We start from the raw sequence: 21,446 nt of genomic DNA on the forward strand, positions 1-21,446 counted from the left end.
TAGTCCTGCTTTCCTCAGCGTTGGAGCCAGAGTGAGCAATTCTGTGGCTGTATGTTTCAAAGCTGCGTGTCATGATGACACTCGCTGGGGGGAGGGCAAATTGAGAGGTGGGCTACAACGTGTGAGAGCAAAGGCAGCTTGAGTGGAATGGCAAGAAGAGGGAAAAACAACAAATTCTCCAAGTTATTCTTTACTACACACACACAAGGTTAATGGTATTGCTCCTGTTGGTGTTTGGTTGTTTGTGTGAGAGAGAGCTGTGTGAAGTCTATTTGCTACTCCTTGTGGATATGTGAATCTCAAGTCTTTGTGTTGAATAGAACAAACTCCACTGTGAGGGTGTCATTTGTAAGCAAGGCTCTGGCCACAAGTGCTCTACAGGTATCATGTTTTTTGTCGTGTTCCCTCCTGCTAATCCCCGTGCCGGCCACTCAAGCTCACCTCCCAGCCAGAGCACTCCGCTCCCGGGGAAGGAGCGTGTCTGAGCCTTGAGCTGCTAATACATGCCGGTGCACATTCACAGCTAGAGGATGCAAATTCACAGCAAGGAGGCAGTGTGGGACATATGTGGAACAATTTAATTTAATAGCCTGTGATTCTGACATTCTTGCATTATTTCTGTGAAAAAATACATTTATTGACTCCATTTCTTCGTATGGTATATATCAGAGGTACTCAAGTACTATTTGGAAAGGACCCGTCACACACATTTCCTAGGTGGCAAAGGTCCGGATGGATAGTCATTTAACGGCATAGTAACAAACCCCGACCTCGCAACCCATACAACCCCAAACTGTTCACACCCCCCTTGTTGGCGGAGAAAAAAATGTAGCAGTTTTAAAGCACATTTTTCATGGGCAGATATTTTACACAACTCTACACATTTTTTCCATTTCTTATGTGTTTATATGACCAAGGGTCGAAGCCAGACTAAACATTTGTACACATTTTTTGGTATTCAGGACCCACGGTCCGTATTGATCCTGTTCTGAATATGGACCCTGGTGCGCCAGTTGAGTATGGGGAATATATATAATTGGTCAATTGTGTTCATTTAATTCTGTGGGTATAGAGTGCCTTCAGGAAGTATTCAGACCCATTGACTTCTTCCACATTTTGTTAGGTTTCAGACTTATTCAACAAAACAAAAAAATCCTCATCAATACCCCATAATGACAAAGCAAAAACAGTTTTTCAGAAATGTTAGCAAATTATTTTATTTTTTTATGTATGTGAAATATGACATTTACAAAACTATTCAGACCCTTTACACAGTACTTTGTTGAAGCACCTTTGGCAGCGATTACAGCCTCGAGTCTTCTTGGGTATGACTCAACAAGCTTGGCACACCTGTATTTGGGGAGTTTTTCCATTCTTCTCAGCAGATCCTCTCAAGCTCTGTCAGGTTGGATGGGGAGTGTTGCTGCACAGCTATTTTCAGGTCTCTCCAGAGATGTTCGATCGGGTTCAAGTCCGGGTTCTGGTTGTGCCACTCAAGAACATTCAGAGACTTGTCCCGAAGCCACTCCTGCGTTGTCTTGGCTGTGTGCTTAGGGTCATTGTCCTGTTGGAAGGTGAACCTTCGTCTCAGTCTGTGGTCCTGAATGCTCTAGAGCAGATTTTAATCAAGGATATCTCTGTACTTTGCTCAGTCCATCTTTGCTGATTAGTTTCCCAGTCCATGCCGCTGCAAAACATCCCCACAGCATGATGCTGCCATGATCATGCTTCACAGAAGGGATGGTGCTAGGTTTCCTCAAGACGTGACGCTTGGCATTCAGGCCAAAGAGTTCAATCTTGGTTTCATCAGACCAGAGAATCTTGTTTCGGGTCCAAGTGCCCCTGCCGAAGCAACCGGGGATGCCTCAGCTGGCTTATCAGGTTTCCATGCCTCAGCTGGCTTAACAGGTTCTCAAGACTCGGTTGGTTCGGCAGGCTCCCCGCGCCTCGTCCGGCTCGTCAGGCCCCCACGCCTTGGCTGAGGCAACCGGCATGGTCCCCAGGACCGTCCCTCTAGTTGGCGTCCTATGGCTGGAGCCACGCGCCAGGGAGGGGGTACTGTCACATTTACTCCCACTCCCCCTTTCATGTCCTCGTTGTCTCATGATTACGGACACCTGCCACTATCGTTACGCGTACCTGCGCCTCATGAGACTCACCTGGACTCCACCTCCCTGATTACCTTCCCTATATCTGTCACTCCCCTTGTTTTTTCCCTCAGGAATGATTGACTCTGTTTCGGTTTCGGTTTCGTGTTTCTTGTTTTGTATTTTGTATGTTCTATTTATTAAATTATTCACTGTACTGTACAGACAGTGAGCGTTTCTCAGCCAGTCGAAATCATGAATCAGCTGGCATCATTTTTATGGATATATACAAAGAAATATCAATTGAAAAAAGGTCAAACTTAAGAAAATTCAGCTAGTTTTCAGTCTTTCCAGCTTCAGTTTGAAGTGATTGTGTTAGCTGTGTTGGCTAGATCCTCTGAACAACAGTGTCCTGACGAGTGAGCACATTTTCTATGCCAGGCAAAATCGTGGCTCATTGTTATGGATGAATCAAAATAAATGTCACTACAAAATGTCACTGCACTTTCTGACGTGACTGAGTTAGCCGTAGTTGGCTGGCTAGCAAGCAAGGGATACAAATGTTGCCAGCCAGTATGGCAATGGAACATTTAGAATGAACGACTGCGTCGCATCCATAGATACAGAACAAAAAGACTGACGGACTGGGTCTTGCCTCTGGCAACCAACCGAACCGATAGAACGTATGACCAACTGCACCGAACCCTAGATTTGTGTAGAGGTAAAGACAGTTTCAAGTTGGATATTTGCGCTTTCAAACCTCATTAGCTCTCAAACCACTTGAGCCACAGACCAAATAAGTGTCATGATGTTGGAAAAATTGCGCACAACATTGCAGGGGTTTTATTTTCACGATTTGGACATGAATTCCCTTTCCAAAGCTAATAAACATGTGGGAATGTGAGCAGCATTTTGTATTCCTAGTTAAATGAGTTAGGGAGCGTAAACAAAGTACAAACTTTTTTACATTCGAATTTCAATAGCTCCTTGGTCATGTGCCCTACTTGACTCAAACAAGGTTCAGAATGTACAGTCAGTGGGCCTACACATTGCACACCCTTTAGTTTGTTCATTTTCATCTCGCAGGTTTTTACATGATAAAAAAAAAGAAAAAAGTCAATAGCTCCTTGGTCATGTGACCTATTGACTTCAAACAAGGTTCAGAATGTACACTGACTACCCTTCTATATTGCACACCCTTTAGTTTGTCCATTTTCATCTCACACAATTTTACATGTATTTTACAAAATTTAACATTTCAATTGCTCCTTGGTCATGTGACCTACTGACCTTAAACTACTTTCAGAATGTCCACAGTATAAGGGCACAAGGCAAGACCCAAATGCAGACACAGGAGACAAATGATTGAGCTCCGATATGTATTAGAACAAAGGGAGTAGGCAAAGGCAGTTTGTAAGACAGAATGTCAGACTGACAGTTTGTAAGACAGAGAAGCCTCTGATACCACCATGCGTGACTCAGGGGCTGGGGGCAGCACTCAGGCTGTGGAGGTTGGGTTGGGGACTTAGTCTCTGAGCGGATAAAAGCGGGCGGGTCACCAGGTGCACAGAACTTGTTTCAGGTTACCAGGTGCACAAGGAGGCCTCCATCAAGGCGGGGGGCACCCCGAGTCCAAGCATGGGCGGCCGGACTCGTGGGGTGGGGGCAGCACTCAAGCCAAGGAGGTTGGAGTGGGGACTTAGTCTGTGAGCAGAAGAAAGTGGGCGGGTCACCAGGAGCACAGAGCCTGTTTCGGTTTACCAGGTGCACAGAGCCTGTTGCGGGTTAACAGGTGCCTGACAGCGGGACTATAGATGTCTTAGTAATTCCAGGGAGTAACCTATACTCTAAGGCCAAGGGAGAGGGGTGTTGACCGGGTAGGGAGAGTAGGTGTGGAGGCCAGGTCAATGGGGCCTGTCTGGAGGTCAGGAAGGCCCCAGGGAGAAGGCCCAAGTGAATAGGTGTGTGAGTGACACTGTCCTTCAGGGGGGTGGAGCAGGCAAATTAATGTAAAATTGCGTGAGATTAAAATGGACAAACTAAAGGGTGTGCAATATAGAAGGGTAGTCAGTGGCCATTCTGAACCTTGTTTGAGGTCAGTAGGTCACATGACCAAGGAGCTATTGAAATGTTAAAGTTAGACAAATTAATGTATAAACATGTGAGATGAAAATGGACAAACTAAAGGGTGTGCAATGTGTAGGCCCACTGAGTGTACATTCTGAACCTTGTTTGAAGTCAGTAGGTCACATGACCAAAGTGCTATTGAAATTCAAAAATGTAGATAAATAATTTAAAATAGTGTGAGATGTAAATCGACAAAGAACCAGTTTTGAACATTTTAGGACTAATTGAAATGTGAAAAATTAGATTTGTCACTATGTTGATGGTCCCTAACTGCTGTTGGTGGACGTAAGGAAAACTACAGGCAAATATCTGTCGAATATCCATTCTGAAACGGTCTTTACCTCAGTGATTTGTGTTGGGACTAGATCTTGTGGAAGGATCACTTAAATTAATTCCGCACTGACACATCCAGCCCAAAGCAGGAGTTTTAAAAAATGACACAGTACATTTGATTTGAGGCTCAAATGATTTGAGGTTTTATAATGCAACAGTTGTATTTGACACTGTCATCTCATAAAACTGTCTTGTCATTGTTGCAAAAAGTGAGCTGTAATTTATTCAATGTGTTGATAAGCAAATGTATTCATGTTTAATAAATAGTAATCAAATTCCTCAAACTGTTTATTTTACAGCAAAAGGAAATGCTGACATTGCAAGATATGGGCCACCTGCTTGATGGATAGATGTGGTGAAATTGTCCCTTTAATCGGGATGCCGCTAAAACTTCTGGTCTTGGCTATAAAATTATCTTTGAATTTCCCAGTTCAGTCGCTAGATGGAGTATTATGTTCCTCTTCAAGTAAAACGAGCTATCGCGAGATCTAAATTACGGCTCCGAAATCCAAGGACTGCGTTTGACATTTTTAGCAAGCAAAAAGCTAAACATGTCTGAAAAGGAACTGGGGAAAAAGCTGGATCGATGCCTCGCAGATAGCGCCGTTAAACTTGGTAAATAACTCAATTTGTTCCAGAACGTTAGCTATAGTCTGCTTTGCCATATAATACAACTAAAAGTTACATGTCAGTATTAGCTAGCTATCACTTACTGCTAGCTACTGAGCTAGTTAGAAGGTCTGCTAAGGACGAGTAGTAGTAGTAGTAGGTGGTTGTAGCAGCAGCCAGCCAGCCATCCTATTCTCGTAATATAGCTAACGTTAACTGTTACAGTATCAGTTAGTAATTTACAATCACTGTCAGTCCAGTTAGTCACATAGCTAGCGTGCAAGATGTGATTAACAACATGTTTTGGTAGCCAGCAAACATTGTTGCTGCTATTACATAGTTATAACCTGTCCGTGTTTGTCTAAAGGGGTGTAGGGCCTAGAGACATAAGATGTCTCAAGCCATTGGATATTCGTTTACATTTTCTAGGTGTTAAAGGTATGATACTTTGGCATTATACAATGCTTTCATCGTGTATCCTTTTTTATGTGCATTGGTGGAGACAAGATGGCTAGCTACATCTCTGCCAGTACAGGTTCTGGCCCCATATTTCCTGTCTCAGTTCTGTTATCTGAACATTTCTCCCTGTGTTACTTGTTTTAAGGTGCTGGTCTGGGCTTAGGAATCGTGTTTTCTGTGGTATTCTTCAAACGTGAGTACTTTAACTGTTCACAGGATTGTTAACAATGGCCAGAGATAAACATTCTTTATGGGGTGCAGACTGATGATGCAAAATATGGAATATTTGCAGTGGAGCAGCCATTGTGGCCTTGACTATTTCACACTACTGACCTGAACCGAACCAAGCCAAGCCAGGTTGCATTGTGCTGGCCTGTTTGTGCATCAACCACAATTCCTGCAACTCTGCTGGAAAGGAGCATACTCAGCCCTGACCAGATGCATGTTAGTTACATAGCTAGCACATAGAATTTGCTTCTAGGGAGGCTCTTTTGATGGTGTGAACACGTTAAGTCATTAATGAAGGGGGTTGTGCTTTTACATTGGTTGGTTCTCTGTGTTTGGTCTATCGCAATTAGTGCGATAGCCCAAAACTGTGTGCATTCAGTCAATTAACATGGGAGTTACAAAATATTGTGGCCAGACCATTCGGAACATAAGCTCTCACTTGACCACGTGGTCTTAGTTCCCAGTCTAGGAAATAAAATATCTGCACACGGCATGGTTTAGGTCATCACGGTAGTGTGACTCAGACATTTCTGTGAGTAAATGTATTTTCAAGAGAAAATAGCTTGGACAAATTTTGCTTTCCTCAGGACACACCTGGCCAGTTGCCTTTGGCTTAGGAATGGGGCTTGGCATGGCATACACAAACTGCCAGAATGATTTGAGAGCACCATATCTAATTCAGAGAAACATTAAGGTCAGTATAAGAATCCATGCACATTTTGTATTGAGGACGTGTTACTAATGCATAGTATGTTGGACCTACATTCTGCTCAATATCGTACATTGTTCTTGCGTAACGTACTGAGATGTAATTCAAAATGAAAATTGACTCCCTTTTATTTTCACTATTTTCCTCACAGGAGCAGTAGCCAAACGTCAGTGAAGGACTGTCTGTCACGTTTTTGTGATGCTTCGCATTTTGCACCGACCTTCAGCCAGACTAATTTCCTTCTGTGGGTTGACCCTTCCATATGTATTAGTATAATTTATATGTGCCTGAACAGGACAGTCTGTCTTTATTTAGATAAAATAATCATAAAATAAAGACAATTGAGATTGTGTGTGTTTTTAAAACAGCTGATTAGATGTGTAGTGTTTTATCTTCCATTTCACTCTTTGATACAGTTAGTCGGAAGTTTACATACACCTTAGCCAAATACATTTAAACTCAGTTTTTCACAATTCCTGACATTTAATCCTAATAAAAATTCCCTGTTTTAGGTCAGTTAGGATCACCATATTATTTTAAGAATGTGAAATGTTAGAATAATAGTAGAGTGATTTATTTAAGGCTTTTATTTCTTTCATCACATTCCCAGTGGGTCAGAAGTTTACATACACTCAATTAGTATTTGGTAGCAATGCCTTTAAATTGTTTAACTTGGGTCAATCGTTTCGGGTAGCCTTCCACAAACTTCCCACAATACATTGGGTGAATTTGGGTCCATTCCTCCTGACAGAGCTGGTGTAACTGAGTCAGGTTTGTAGGCCTCCTTGCTCGCACACGCCTTTTCAGTTCTGCCCACACATTTTCTATAGGATTGAGGTGAAGGCTTTGTGATGGCCTTACTCAGTTCCACCAGCTCTGTCAGGAGGAATGGGCCCAAATTCACCCAACTTATTGTGGGAAGCTTGTGGAAGGCTAGCCAAAACATTTGACCCAAGTTAAATAATTTAAAGGCAATGCTACCAAATACTAATTGAGTGTATGTAAACTTCTGACCCACTGGGAATGTGATGAAAGAAATAAAAGCCGAAATCATTCTCTACTATTTCACATTCTTAAAATAAAGTGGTGATCCTAACATACCTAAGGGAATTTTTACTAGGATTAAATGTCAGGAATTGTGAAAAACTGAGTTTGAATGTATTTGGCTAAAGTGTATGTAAACTTCCGACTTCAACCGTGCCAGCTTAATTTCATGACCAAGATTTTGATAGCTGTGCCAAGTAAATTGAGATTTTGATGTACCGATTGTATGGCATATGGTGTATGAGCTGGGATTTTATATATACAGTGGGGAGAATAAGTATTTGATACACTGACGATTTTGCAGGTTTTCCTACTTACAAAGCATGTAGAGGTCTGTAATTTTATCATAGGTACACTTCAGCTGTGAGAGACGGAATCTAAAACAAATATCCAGAAAATCACATTGTATGATTTAAGTAATTAATTTGCATTTTATTGCATGACATAAGTATTTGATACATCAGAAAAGCAGAACTTAATATTTGGTACAGAAACCTTTGCAATTACAGAGATCATACGTTTCCTGTAGTTCTTGACCAGGTTTGCACACACTGCAGCAGGGATTTTGGCCCACTCCTTCATACAGACCTTCTCCAGATCCTTCAGGTTTCGGGGCTGTCGCTGGGCAATATGGACTTTCAGCTCCCTCCAAAGATTTTCTATTGGGTTCAGATCTGGAGACTGGCTAGGCCACTCCAGGACCTTGAGATGCTTCTTACGGAACCACTCCTTAGTTGCCCTGGCTGTGTGTTTCGGGTCGTTGTCATGCTGGAAGACCCAGCCACGACCCGTCTTCAATGCTCTTACTGAGGGAAGGAGGTTGTTGGCCAAGATCTCGCAATACATTGCCCCATCCATCCATCCTCAATACGGTGCAGTCATTCTGTCCCCTTTGCAAAAAAGCATCCCCAAAGAATGATGTTTCCACCTCCATGCTTCACGGTTGGGATGGTGTTCTTGGGGTTGTACTCATCCTTCTTCCTCCAAACACAGCGAATGGAGTTTAGATCAAAAAGCTCTATTTTTGTCTCATCAGACCACATGACCTTCTCCCATTCCTCCTCTGGATCATCCAGATGGTCATTGGCAAACTTCAGACGGGCCTGGACATGCGCTGGCTTGAGCAGGGGGACCTTGCGTGCGCTGCGGGATTTTAATCCATGACGGCGTAGTGTGTTACTAATGGTTTTCTTTGAGACTGTGGTCCCAGCTCTCTTCGGGTCATTGACCAGGTCCTGCCGTGTAGTTCTGGGCTGATCCCTCACCTTCCTCATGATCATTGATGCCCCACGAGGTGAGATATTGCATGAACCCCAGACCAAGGGTGATTGACCGTCGTTGTCACGTAGAGCAGGCCAGAAGGCTGTACTGGAAAACCTAACCTCTATCAAAGGAAAAAAAGATGACGGAGCCACAAAAGTTCTTCAGTGCAAGGGTGTTTATTTACAAAGTGATTCATATATATACACTGCTCAAAAAAAATAAAGGGAACACTAAAATAACACATCCTAGATCTGAATGAATGAAATATTCTTATTAAATACTTTTTTCTTTACATAGTTGAATGTGCTGACAACAAAATCACACAAAAATGATCAATGGAAATTAAATTTATCAACCCATGGAGGTCTGGATTTGGACTGTCACACTCAAAATTAAAGTGGAAAACCACACTACAGGCTGATCCAACTTTGATGTAATGTCCTTAAAACAAGTCAAAATGAGGCTCAGTAGTGTGTGTGGCCTCCACGTGCCTGTATGACCTCCCTACAATGCCTGGGCATGCTCCTGATGAGGTGGCGCATGGTCTCCTGAGGGATCTCCTCCCAGACCTGGACTAAAGCATCCGCCAACTCCTGGACAGTCTGTGGTACAACGTGGTGTTGGTGGATGGAGCGAGACATGATGTCCCAGATGTGCTCAATTGGATTCAGGTCTGGGGAACGGGCGGGCCAGTCCATAGCATCAATGCCTTCCTCTTGCAGGAACTGCTGACACACTCCAGCCACATGAGGTCTAGCATTGTCTTGCATTAGGAGGAACCCAAGGCCAACCGCACCAGCATATGGTCTCACAAGGGGTCTGAGGATCTCATCTCGGTACCTAATGGCAGTCAGGCTACCTCTGGCGAGCACATGGAGGAAAGAAATGAAAAGAAATGCCACCCCACACCATGACTGACCCGCCGCCAAACCAGTCATGCTGGAGGATGTTGCAGGCAGCAGAATGTTCTCCACGGCGTCTCCAGACTGTCACGTCTGTCACATGTGCTCAGTGTGAACCTGCTTTCATCTGTGAAGAGCACAGGGCGCCAGTGGCGAATTTGCCAATCTTGGTGTTCTCTGGCAAATGCCAAACGTCCTGCACGGTGTTGGGCTGTAAGCACAACCCCCACCTGTGGATGTCGGGCCCTCATACCACCCTCATGGAGTCTGTTTCTGACTGTTTGAGCAGACACATGCACATTTGTGGCCTGCTGGAGGTCATTTTGCAGGGCTCTGGCAGTGCTCCTCCTGCTCCTCCTTGCACAAAGGCGGAGGTAGTGGTCCTGCTGCTGGGTTGTTGCCCTCCTACGGCCTCCTCCACGTCTCCTGATGTACTGGCCTGTGTCCTGGTAGCGCCTCCATGCCCTGGACACTACGCTGACAGACACAGCAAACCTTCTTGCCACAGCTCGCATTGATGTGCCATCCTGGATGAGCTGCACTACCTGAGCCACTTGTGTGGGTTGTAGACTCCGTCTCATGCTACCACTAGAGTGAAAGCACCGCCAGCATTCAAAAGTGACCAAAACATCAGCCAGGAAGCATAGGAACTGAGAAGTGGTCTGTGGTCACCACCTGCAGAACCACTCCTTTATTGGGGGTGTCTTGCTAATTGCCTATAATTTCCACCTGTTGTCTATTCCATTTGCACAACAGCATGTGAAATGTATTGTCAATCAGTGTTGCTTCCTAAGTGGACAGTTTGATTTCACAGAAGTGTGATTGACTTGGAGTTACATTGTGTTGTTTAAGTGTTCCCTTTTTTGAGCAGTGTATATACACACACACACACACAGTGGCAAGAAACAGAATGTCAACCTTTTGGAAATACCTGGATTTCTGCATAAATTGGTAAAAATTTGATCTGCTCTTCATCTAGGTCATAACAATAGACAAACACCATCTGTTTAAACTAACACACAAACAATTATACATTTCCATGTCTTTATTGAACACACTGTGTAAACATTCACAGTGCTGGGTGGGAAAAGTATGTGAACCCTTGAATTTAATAACTGGTTGACCCTCCTTTGGCAGCAATAACCTCAACTAAACGTTTTCTGTAGTTGCGGATCAGACCTGCACAACAGTCAGGAGGAATTTTGGACCATTCCACTTGACAAAACTTTTTCAATTCAGCAATATTCTTTGGATGTCTGATGTGAACCGCTCTCTTGAGGTCATGCCACAGCATCTCAATCGGGTTGAGGTCAGGACTTTGATTGTGCCACTCCAGGAGGCATATTTCCTTCTCTTGTTGATTTACTTTGTGTTTTGGGTCGTTGTCCTGTTGTTTCACCCAACTTCTTTTGAGCTTCAATTGACGGACAGATAACCTCATATTCTCCTTCAAAATGTCTCGATAAGCTTGGTAATACATTTTTCCGTCGACGATAGCAAGCTGTCCAGGCTCTGATGGAGCAAAGCAGCCCCAAACCATGATGCTCCCTCCACCATACTTTACAGTTGGGATGAAGTTTTGATGTTGGCGTGCTGTGCCTTTTTTTCTCCACACATAGTGTTGTGTGTTCCTTCCAACCAACTCAACTGTCGTTTCATCTGTCCACAGAATATTTTGCCAGTAGCGCTGTTTAACATCCAGGTGCACTTTTTCCAACTTCAGACGTGCAGCAATGTTATTTTTGGACAGCAGTGGCTTCTTCCGTGGTGTCTTCCCATGAACACCATTCTTGTTTAGTGTTTTACGTATCGTAGACTCGTTAAGAGATGTTAGCATGTTCCAGAGATTTCTGTAAATCTTTAGCTGACCCTCTAGGATTCTTCTTAACCTCATTGAACATTCTGCACTGTGCTCTTGCATTCATTTTGCAGGACGGCCACTCCCAGGGAGAGTAGCAATAGTGCTGAACTTTCTCCGTTTATAGACAATTTGTCTTTCCGTGGACTGATGAACATCAAGGCTTTTAGAGATACTTTTGTAACCTTTTCCAGCTTTAAGTAAGTCACATTCTTAATCTTAGGTCTTCTGAGATCGCTTTTGTTTGAGACATGCTTCATATCAGGCAATGCTTCTTGTGAATAGCAAACTCAAATTTTGTGAATGTATTTATAGGTCAAGGCAGCTCTAATCAACATCTCCAATCTCATCTCATTGATTGGACTCCAGGTTAGCTGACTCCTGACTCCAAATAGCTTTTGGAGAAGTCATTAGCCTCTGGGTTCGCATACTTTTTCCAAACTACACTGTGAATGTTTAAATGATGTATTCAATATAGACAAGAAAAATACCATTTGTGTTATTAGTTTAAGCATACTGTTTGTCTATTGTTGTGACTTAGATGAAAATCAGATCAAATGTCATGACCAATTTATGCAGATATCCAGGTAATTCCAAATGGTTCACATACTTTTTCTTGCCACTCAACCAGTCAAATGTTTGGACACCTACTTATTCCAGGGTTTTTCTTTTATTTCTATTTTACTATTTTCTACACTGTACAATAATAGTTAAGACATCAAAAGCGTTCTCCTGGCATCCGCCAAACCCAGATTTGTCCGTCGAACTGCCAGATGGTGAACCATGATTCATCACTCCAGGGAAAGCGTTTCCACTGCTTCAGAGTCCAATGGCGGCAAGCTTTACACCACTCCTGCCGACGCTTGGCATTCCACATGGTGATCTTAGGCTTGTGTGCGACTGCTTGGCCATGGAAACCCATTTCATGAAGCTCCCGATGAATAGTTATGCTGACGTTGGTTCCAGAGGCGGTTTGGAACTCGGTAGTGAGTGTTGCAACTAAGAATAGACTATTTGTTTTACTCGCTTCAGCACTCAGTGGTCCCGTTCTGTGAGCTTTGTGTGGCCTACATTTTTAAGACAAAGTGCCGAAACAGAATTGGTTTTCAGTTGTTGTGTGTACATGGACAACACAAGCATTCAGCCATCTGCTAATTTTCTCATTGATGAAACATTTGATCTCAATACAGCTTTCTTTTCCCAAAACTATAATCTGTTTACGGACAGAGTGGACTAAGTTTTGTAGACTTTACCCTTTGCCAAAGTTTTTTTTAAATGTTGTTTAGAAGGAGTGCAAGGGAAAATGTAATTATTGCACACACACTTCAGAGTTGGCGTTCCCTAACAGAAACCTGCAAATACATGCTAGAATGCGCCAATAGAATGTTGTTTGCTCGTGCTAGGCTCTGCCCACCTCCTTGCTTGTTCTGTCCAGTATGATTCATTTGCTCCCATTGAAAACAACAGGCTGTGGTCTATCTTGGGTTAGTTATAAGAAAATCTTTGACTGCTCCTTCTGAGAAGTACCAATATGGTGGACGGTGGCTTCATAGCCCCCCATTGGCCAATACAAAGCATCAGCAATCTAGTGTTTGTTTACATCATTGATCTGCACTAGAAATACTTGTCAAGTGTTTACCCTGCAAATCCCCTACCACCCAAACGGTGGAAATAATGAACAGCTGACTGAATTCCTATGATACACAGGCCTTCACTTATGTCAATAGTTTCACTTTACAACTTTATTGAAGTGGGACCCCTTGGTGTAACAGCTAAGGTGGTGTGTTGACTGTCACAACGTTGTGGGTTCAATCCTCGGTCAGGACCACCCCCTGATTTGTCTACAATATTGTCAGAAGTGGGTTGGACCCCAAGAGCATGTAGCAGGTGTGAGGAATCTACAGGAGTGAAGTACTCTGAGAAGGAAGTGGGTAATGTAGCAGCCTCATCAAGAGGTTCAGATCTCTTGGCATAACAGCAAAGGTGTTGACAGTCACAAGGTCACAGGCTCAAGCCCCAGTTAGGACTAACCCTGACTTCACAATGTTGTAAATATTTGTATTGTTTCTGTATTTTTATTGTGAGTGCTTGTGAGTAAAGCTTTTTGATGGTGTTGCAAACACACCACCTGGCACGTGACTGTGCAGATGCCAATAAAGACGGAGGAGGAGATTTCCAATGTAGCCTATTCATAATACATCATGTGAAAAATGTGGTGTATTTTTTGTTGTCAATATTACAAAGTACACAAATATTCCAGTAAAGTTAACAAGTAATAGAAGTCTTGGTTTTAATAAAATAATCATTGGCAAGTCACTTCCAGTAGTTTTATTGTCAAATGTCCAGTCACTTGAGAACAAGATGGTTTGTATTTGTATTTATTATTGATCCCCATTAGCTGATTCCAAGGCAGCAGCTACCCTTCCTGGGGTCCAGCAAAATTAAGCCAGTTTATACCATTTAAAACATTACAATACATTCACAGATTTCACAACACACTGTGTTCCCTCAGGCCCCTACTCTACCACATCTACCCTACTATATATGTGTGTATAGTGTGTATGTTGTTGTGTGTTGTTCATGTGTCTGTGCCTATGTTTGTGTTGCTTCACAGTCCCCACTGTTCCATAAGTTGTTTTTTTTATTTGTTTTTTAAATCAAATTTTACTGCTTGCATCAGTTACTTGATGTGGAATAAAGTTCCATGTAGTCATGGCTCTATGTAGTACTGTGCTCTTCCCATTGTCTGTAATGGACTTGGAGAATGTGAAGAGATGTCTTGTGGGGTATGCATGCGTGTCTGAGCTGTGTGCCAGTAGTTTAGATAGACAGCTCGGTGCATTTAGCATGTCAATACCTCTCAAAAATACAAGTAGTGATGAAGTAAATCTCTCCTCCACTTTGAGTCAGGAGAGATTGACATGCATATTATTAATATTTGCTCTCTGTGCTGCCCTGTTCTAAGCCAATTGCAATTTTCCAAAGTCATTTTTTGTGGCACCTGACCACACGACTGAACAGTAGTCAAGGTGTGACAACTTGCTCAATTTCCACATTATTTATTACAAGATTTAGTTGAGGTTTAGGGTTTAGTGAATGATTTTTCCCAAATACAATGCTTTTAGTTTTAGGGATAACTTATTCCTTGCCACCCACTCTGAAACCAACTGCAGCTCTTTGTTAAGTGTTGCAGTCATTTCAGTAACTGTAGTAGCTGACATGTATAGTGTTGAGTCATCCGCATAAATAGACACTCTGTCTTTACTCAAAGTCAGTGGCATGTTAGTAAAAATGGAAAAAAGCAAGGGGGCTAAACAGCTACCCGGGGGAATTCCTGATTCTACCTGGATTATGTGTTCTGTTAGACAAGTAACTCTTTATCCACATTAAAGCAGGGAGTGTAAAGCCATAACAAGTTTTTCCAGCAGCAGACTATGATCAATAATGTTAAAAGCTGCACTGAAGTCTAACAAGACAGCCCCCACTATCATTTTATCATCCATTTCTCAGCAAATCATGAGTAATTTGTGTAAGTGCTGTGCTTGTTGAGTGACCTTCCCTATAAGTGTGCTGAAATTCTGTTGTCAATTTGTTTACTGTGAAATAGCATTGTATCTGGTCAAACACATTTTTTTCCAGAAGTTTACTATGGTTGGTAACCGGCTTATTGGTCGGCTATTTGAGCCAGTAAAGGGGGCTTTATTATTCTTGGGTAGCGGAATGACTTTAGCTTCCCTCCAGGCCTGAGGGCACACACTTTCTAGTAGGCTTAAATTGAAGATGTGACAAATAGGAGTGGCAATATCGTCTGCTATTATCCTCAGTAATTTTCCATCCAGATTGTCAGACCCCGGTGGCTTGTCATTGTTGATAGACAACAATAATTTTTTCACCTCTTCCACACTGACTTTACAGATTTCAAAAGTACAATTCTCGTCTTTCATAATTTGGTCCGATATACTTGGATGTGTAGTGTCAGCATTTGTTGGTGGCATCTCACCCCTTAGTTTGCTTATCTTGCCAATGAAAAAGTCATTAAAGTAGTTGGCAATATCAGTGGGCTTTGTGATGAATTTTTTCATTCCACCTTTATTTAACCAGGTAGGCCAGTTGAGAACAAGTTCTCATTTACAACTGCGACCTGGCCAAGATGAAGCAAAGCAGTGCGACAAAAACAACAACAACAGAGTTACACATAAACAAACATACAGTCAGTAACACAATAGAAAAATCTATGTACAGTGTGTGCAAATGTAGAAGATTAGGGAGGTAACGCAAAAAATAGGCCATAAAGGTGAAAAAATTACAATTTAGCATGAAAGTGCCATCTGATTCAATGAATGATGGAGCCGAGTTGACTTTTTTCCCCAAAATGTAATTTAAGGTTCCCCAAAGCTTTTTACTATCATTCTTAATAGAAATGATCTTTGTTTCAGAGTATAGTTTATTTTAATTTAGTTTAGTCACATGATTTCTTAATATGCAGTACGTTTGCTAATAAATTGGGCTGCCAGACTTATTTGCCATACCTTTTGCCTCATCCCTCTCAACCATATTATATTTCAGTTCCTCATCAATCCAAGGGGATTTAACAGTTTTTACAGTAATTTTCTTAATGGGTGAGTGCTTATTAGGAACTGGAATAAGCAATTTCATAAAAGTACAGCTTCTGGTTGCTCCTCATTACACACTACAGACCAGCAATATTATTTACATCATCAACATATGAATCACTACAGCACTATGAATCACTGGTTGAGCTCCGTTGGAGAGTTTCCTACAAACATGATGTGAAAAGCTATAATATTCCATGCTTTTCAAAAACTTGTCTGATGAGTGATATAAGTATACTACGGTCTAAATACTGTAGTATTCCCATATGTATATACTATTTACTGTAGTGTTTTTGCTGACATGACTAGTATATTGCAGTAACACCTGCTGATTAGGGTTAGCTAAAATGGCACAACTACCAGACTACGCCAGTTACTGTTTAATGAGGGGAACACCTCAACCAGAACATAAGAGAGGTTCGTGACAGGCCACCTATTGAGTTGGGTCAACAGTTCTGAGCAATGTAATGGTCCAGACAACACCTTAGCAAAAATATTATATTTTTATTACAATTTTAACATTAAGTGTTTTAGGCACGTTATGGACCCATTAAATGGAAACAGTACCTAGGCAGATACAGTATAAAGAACAAGCAATGTTTATTAAAGCTTGGAAGATTAGGTTTGCTTGTTTGACATCGATAAATAACACACATTAACAAGAATACACCAAAATGACTTTAGATCTGTTTCTTCCACTAGATGGCTTCCTGAAATACAACACTGCATTTACAGAGAATCAGCTAAACAGGTTCACAAGATGACCAAAAACAGGTACAAACAATAATGTACTTCTGGTGAAGTCTAACAAAACAGCCCCCACTATCATTTTATCATCCATTTCTCTCAGCAAATCATCAGTAATTTGTGTAAGTGCTGTGCTTGTTGAGTGACCTTCCCTATAAGTGTGCTGAAATTCCAGGGTATTGGGTTTGATACTTGGTACCACCCATGCTTAAAATGTATGCACGCATGACTGCTAAATGGCATGTATTATAAATCAAAATTAAAAACATTTGGAAAAACCAAATGTCCAAAATAAATACAAACCCTCATAAATTGTCATGCCAGCATGATGAATCCAGCAAGCATCCCGACCACAGTGCATTAGAAATATAACTTCCTCACATCAAAGATTTTGTCTGAGGTCACTGTCCAGCTGGAGGGTCAACCTGGCAGGGCATTAAGTGCCCTGTGGGAGCTGCAGAAATACCTGGAAGAGGTAAAGGGTGGCATGTTTACAGAGTCACCTCTCCAGTTCTGGCAGTCAAGGATTGTTGTTTATCCAAAGCTGTGCCTTGTGGGACTGGAACTGGTTTCTGCCCATGCATTCGTAGAATATTCTTCATCTGTGGACCACTGTCATCAGGGTTGAGAAACCGAACGACCACCTCTCTGGAATGCATAGTCTACTTGAAGATAAACCAGAACACACACACACACACACACAAGCTGGCTTGCTGTGAACTGATAGATGTTTTTGCTGTTGCAGCTGTTTTTATTAACCCTATTTGAAAGGGTTAGTCAGTGATAAAGGTTTCATATTACATAAACATAATGTCAGGTAAAGGTACCTAATTCTTACATCTACTACTAAAGTTTTAAAAAAGCATTGGATTGGTGTAAACAATCCACCCATCTAGGCGCTTATCCAAATTAAACCTACAGTACCAGTCAAAAGTTTGGACACACCTACTCATTCAAGGGGTTTACTTTAGGTTGTACTATTTTCTACATTGTAGAATAATAGTGGCAACATCAACACTACGAAATAGCACATGTAATCATGGAGTAACCCAAAAAGTGCATTTCAAAAATGTATTTCATATTTTAGGTTCTTCAAAGTAGTCACCCTTTGATGACAGCTTTGCACACACTTGGAATTCTCTAAACGAGCTTCACCTGGAATGCTTTAATAACAGTCTTGAAGGAGTTCCCACATATGCTGAGCACTTGTTGGCTGTTTTTCCTTCACTCTGTGCTCCAACTCATCCCAAACCATCTCAATTGGGTTGAGGTAGGGTGATTGTGGAGGCCAGGTCATCTGATGCAGCAGTCCATCACTCTCCTTCTTGGTCAAATAGACCTTACACAAACTGGAGGTTTGTGAAAATGATAGTCCCTCTTAGCACAAACCAAATGGGATGTCATATCGCTGCAAAATGCTGTAGTAGCCATGCTGATTAAGTGTGCCTTGAATTCTAAATAAATCACAGACAGTTTCACCAGCAAAGCACCATCACACCTCCTCCTTCATGGTGGGAACCACACATGCAGAGATGATACATTCACCAACTCTGTCTCACAAAGACATGGCGGTTGGAACCAAAAATCAATCATTTGGACTCATCAGACCAAAGGACAGATTTCCACTGGTCTAATGTCCATTGCTCGTGTTTCTTGGCCCAAGATTGGTGTCCTTTTAGTAGTGGTTTCTTTGCAGCATTTATTTGGGCTGCAATCTGAGGTGCAGTTAACTAATGAACTTATCCTCTGTAGCAAAGGTAACTCTGGGTCTTTCCTCCTGTGGCGGCCCTCATGAGAGCCAGTTTCATCATAGCGCAATTTGACCATGAAGGCCTGATTTACTCAGTCTCCTCTGAACAGTTGATTTTGAGATGTCTGTTACTTGAACTCTGTGAAGCATTTATTGGAGCTGCAATCGGAGATGCAGTTAATTGCCGATTTCTGAGGCTGGTAACTAATGAACTTATCCTCTGCATCAGAGGTACTCTGTCTCTTCCTTTCCTGTGGTGGTCCTCATTGAGAGACAGTTTCATTATAGCGCTTGCTGGTTTTTTCGACTGCACTTGAAAAAACTTTCTAAGTTCTTAATTTTCTGGATTGACAGGGACTTTGTTTTTTACCAAATAGGGCTATCTTCTGTACACCACCCCTACCTTGTCACAACATAACTGATTGGCTCAAACACATTAAGATGGAAAGAATTTCCACAAATGTACTTTTAACAAGGCACACCTGATAATTGAAATGCATTCCAGGTGACTACCTCATCAAATCAAATAATACAAATGTGATCACATACACATGGTTAGCAGATGTTAATGCGAGTGTAGCGAAATGCTTGTGCTTCTAGTTCCAACCATGCAGTAATATCTTAACAAGTAATCTAACAATTTCACAACAACTATCTTATACACACACAAGTGTAAAGGAATGAATAAGAATATGTACATATAAATATATGGATCAGCGATGGCCGAACGGCATAGGCAAGATGCAGTAGATGGTATAGAGTACAGTATATACAAATAAGATTAGATAAGAGTAATGCAGGGTATGTAAACATCATATAAAGTGGAATTGTTTAAAGTGACTAGTGATACATTTATTACATCCAATTTTTTATTATTAAGTGGCTAGAGATTTGGGTCAGTATGTTTGCAGCAACCACTCAATGTTAGTGATGGCTGTTTAAAAGGGGTGGCAGGGTAGCCTAGTGGTTAGAGCGTTGGACTAGTAACCGGAAGATTGCAAGTTCAAATCCCTGAGCTGACAAGGTACAAATATGTCCTTCTGCCCCTGAACAGGCAGTTCTGTTCCCAGGCTGTGGGTTAACCTTTTTTTTTTTTTAAATAAAGGTAAAATAAAAAACTGATGGCCTTGATATAGAAGCTGTTTTTCAGTCTCTCGGTCCCAGCTCTGATGCACCTGTACTGACCTCGCCTTCTGGATGATAGCGGCGTGAACAGGCAGTGGCTCGGGTGATTGTTGTCCTTGATGATCTTAATGGCCTTCCTGTGACATCGAGTGGTGTAGATGTCCTGAAGGGCAGGTAGTTTGCCCCCGGTGATGCGTTGTGCAGACCTCTGGAGAGCCTTACGGTTGTGGGCGGAGCAGTTGCTGTACCAGCTCGACAGGATGCTCTCGATTGTGCATCTGTTGCTGTTGCGCCTTCTTCACTACTCGGTCTGTGTGGGTGGACAAATTCAGTCTGTGATGTGTACACCGAGGAACTTAAAACTTTCCACCTTCTCCATTACTGTCCTGTCGATGTGGATGGGGGGTGCTCCCTCTGCTGTTTCCTGAAGTCCACGATCATCTCCTCTGTTTTGTTGACGTTGAGTGTGAGGTTATTTTCCTGACACCACACTCCGAGGGCCCTCACCTCCACCCTGTAGGACATCTCGTCGTTGTTGGTAATCAAGCCTACCACTGTAGTGTCGTCTGCAAACTTCATGATTGAGTTGGTTGAGTTGGAGGTGGTTGAGATGAATTTAAAATAGATTTTAAAAAATGTTAAATGTCACTAGCCTACACACAAAAGTAGAATTATGTTTTTCTAAATGTTTACAAATGTAATTAAAAAGGAAAAGCTGAATATCTTGAGTCAATAAGTATTCAACCCCTTTATGTCAAGCCTACATAAGTTCAGGAGTAAAAAATTGCTTAACAAGTCACATAAATTGCATAGACTCACTGTGTCACATCTGCTCCTGCTACACCCCCTAGTGGACATCCGGTGTCTCCTTAACCTGCAGTCATTCCCCTAGTTCTCTCCGTGTGTGTGTGTGTGTGTGTGTGTGTGTGTGTGTGTGTGTGTGTGTGTGTGTGTGTGTGTGTGGAGACAGGTGCACTGGAGTCAGAGCAGTTCCCCACCAGCTGCAACCTGTTCCATAATCAATACCTCTACAAATACTCAGTCCTGCCACTTACACTCTGCCAGATCGTAATCTCCATTCAGTCAGTCATGCTTTTAGCATTTAAGATCCTCCTGTGCCTATTTCCTTGCCTGATGCTGTTTCTCCTCTCACTGCAGTTTTGCCGCTCTAACGTTGGTTCCTGTCTCCTGTTCCACATCTCACCACCCTGCTACCCTGTTCTGGATTCAACTCTTCATCACTCCCTTGGATTCCCCTCCAGACCTGTTTACCCTGTCTCAACCCAGCTCACTACAACCTCATCTGGTTTCCTACAACTCATCCAAGCTTCCCTGGATCTGCATTTCATCTCTCCCTGTGTTACAATAAATATCTTGGTTCATTCAACCCTGTTTCCTGGTTTGAGTCTGCTCTTGGGTTCCCCTGTGCTGCTCCGCTTAACACTGTGTACAATAATCTTTTTTAACATGATTTTTGAATGACTACTTCCTCTCTGTACCCAACACATACAATTATCTGTAAGATCCCTCCGTCAATCAAACACACTTTCAACCGCAAAGATCAGGGAGGTTTTTCCAATACCTCGCAAAGA

General features: G+C 42.2%; 1 protein-coding gene across 5 annotated transcripts; it reads left to right on the forward strand.

Annotated features, from left to right (window-relative positions):
- Positions 1-4,992: 4,992 nt before the first annotated feature.
- Positions 4,993-21,246, forward strand: LOC110492251 (MICOS complex subunit MIC10). Of its 5 annotated transcripts, none has more exons than XR_016487375.1 (6): positions 4,993-5,162; positions 5,761-5,808; positions 6,431-6,537; positions 6,704-6,796; positions 16,935-17,006; positions 21,013-21,246. XR_016487375.1 is itself a non-coding variant. In XM_021566398.2 (4 exons), the coding sequence occupies exons 1-4, from the start codon at positions 5,099-5,101 to the stop codon at positions 6,710-6,712; spliced, it is 228 nt and encodes a 75-aa protein (XP_021422073.1). In that variant the 5' UTR covers positions 4,993-5,098; the 3' UTR covers positions 6,713-6,919. The 5 variants fall into 5 exon arrangements, 1 of the variants encoding a protein (XP_021422073.1); XR_016487376.1 differs by having other exon boundaries at positions 21,117-21,246; XR_016487374.1 differs by lacking the exon at positions 16,935-17,006.
- Positions 21,247-21,446: the final 200 nt, after the last annotated feature.

This window comes from Oncorhynchus mykiss, chromosome 16 (assembly GCF_057628025.1).
Source record: "Oncorhynchus mykiss isolate SJ-2025 chromosome 16, ASM5762802v1, whole genome shotgun sequence".
In the NCBI taxonomy this organism is placed as follows: Eukaryota; Metazoa; Chordata; class Actinopteri; order Salmoniformes; family Salmonidae; genus Oncorhynchus; species Oncorhynchus mykiss.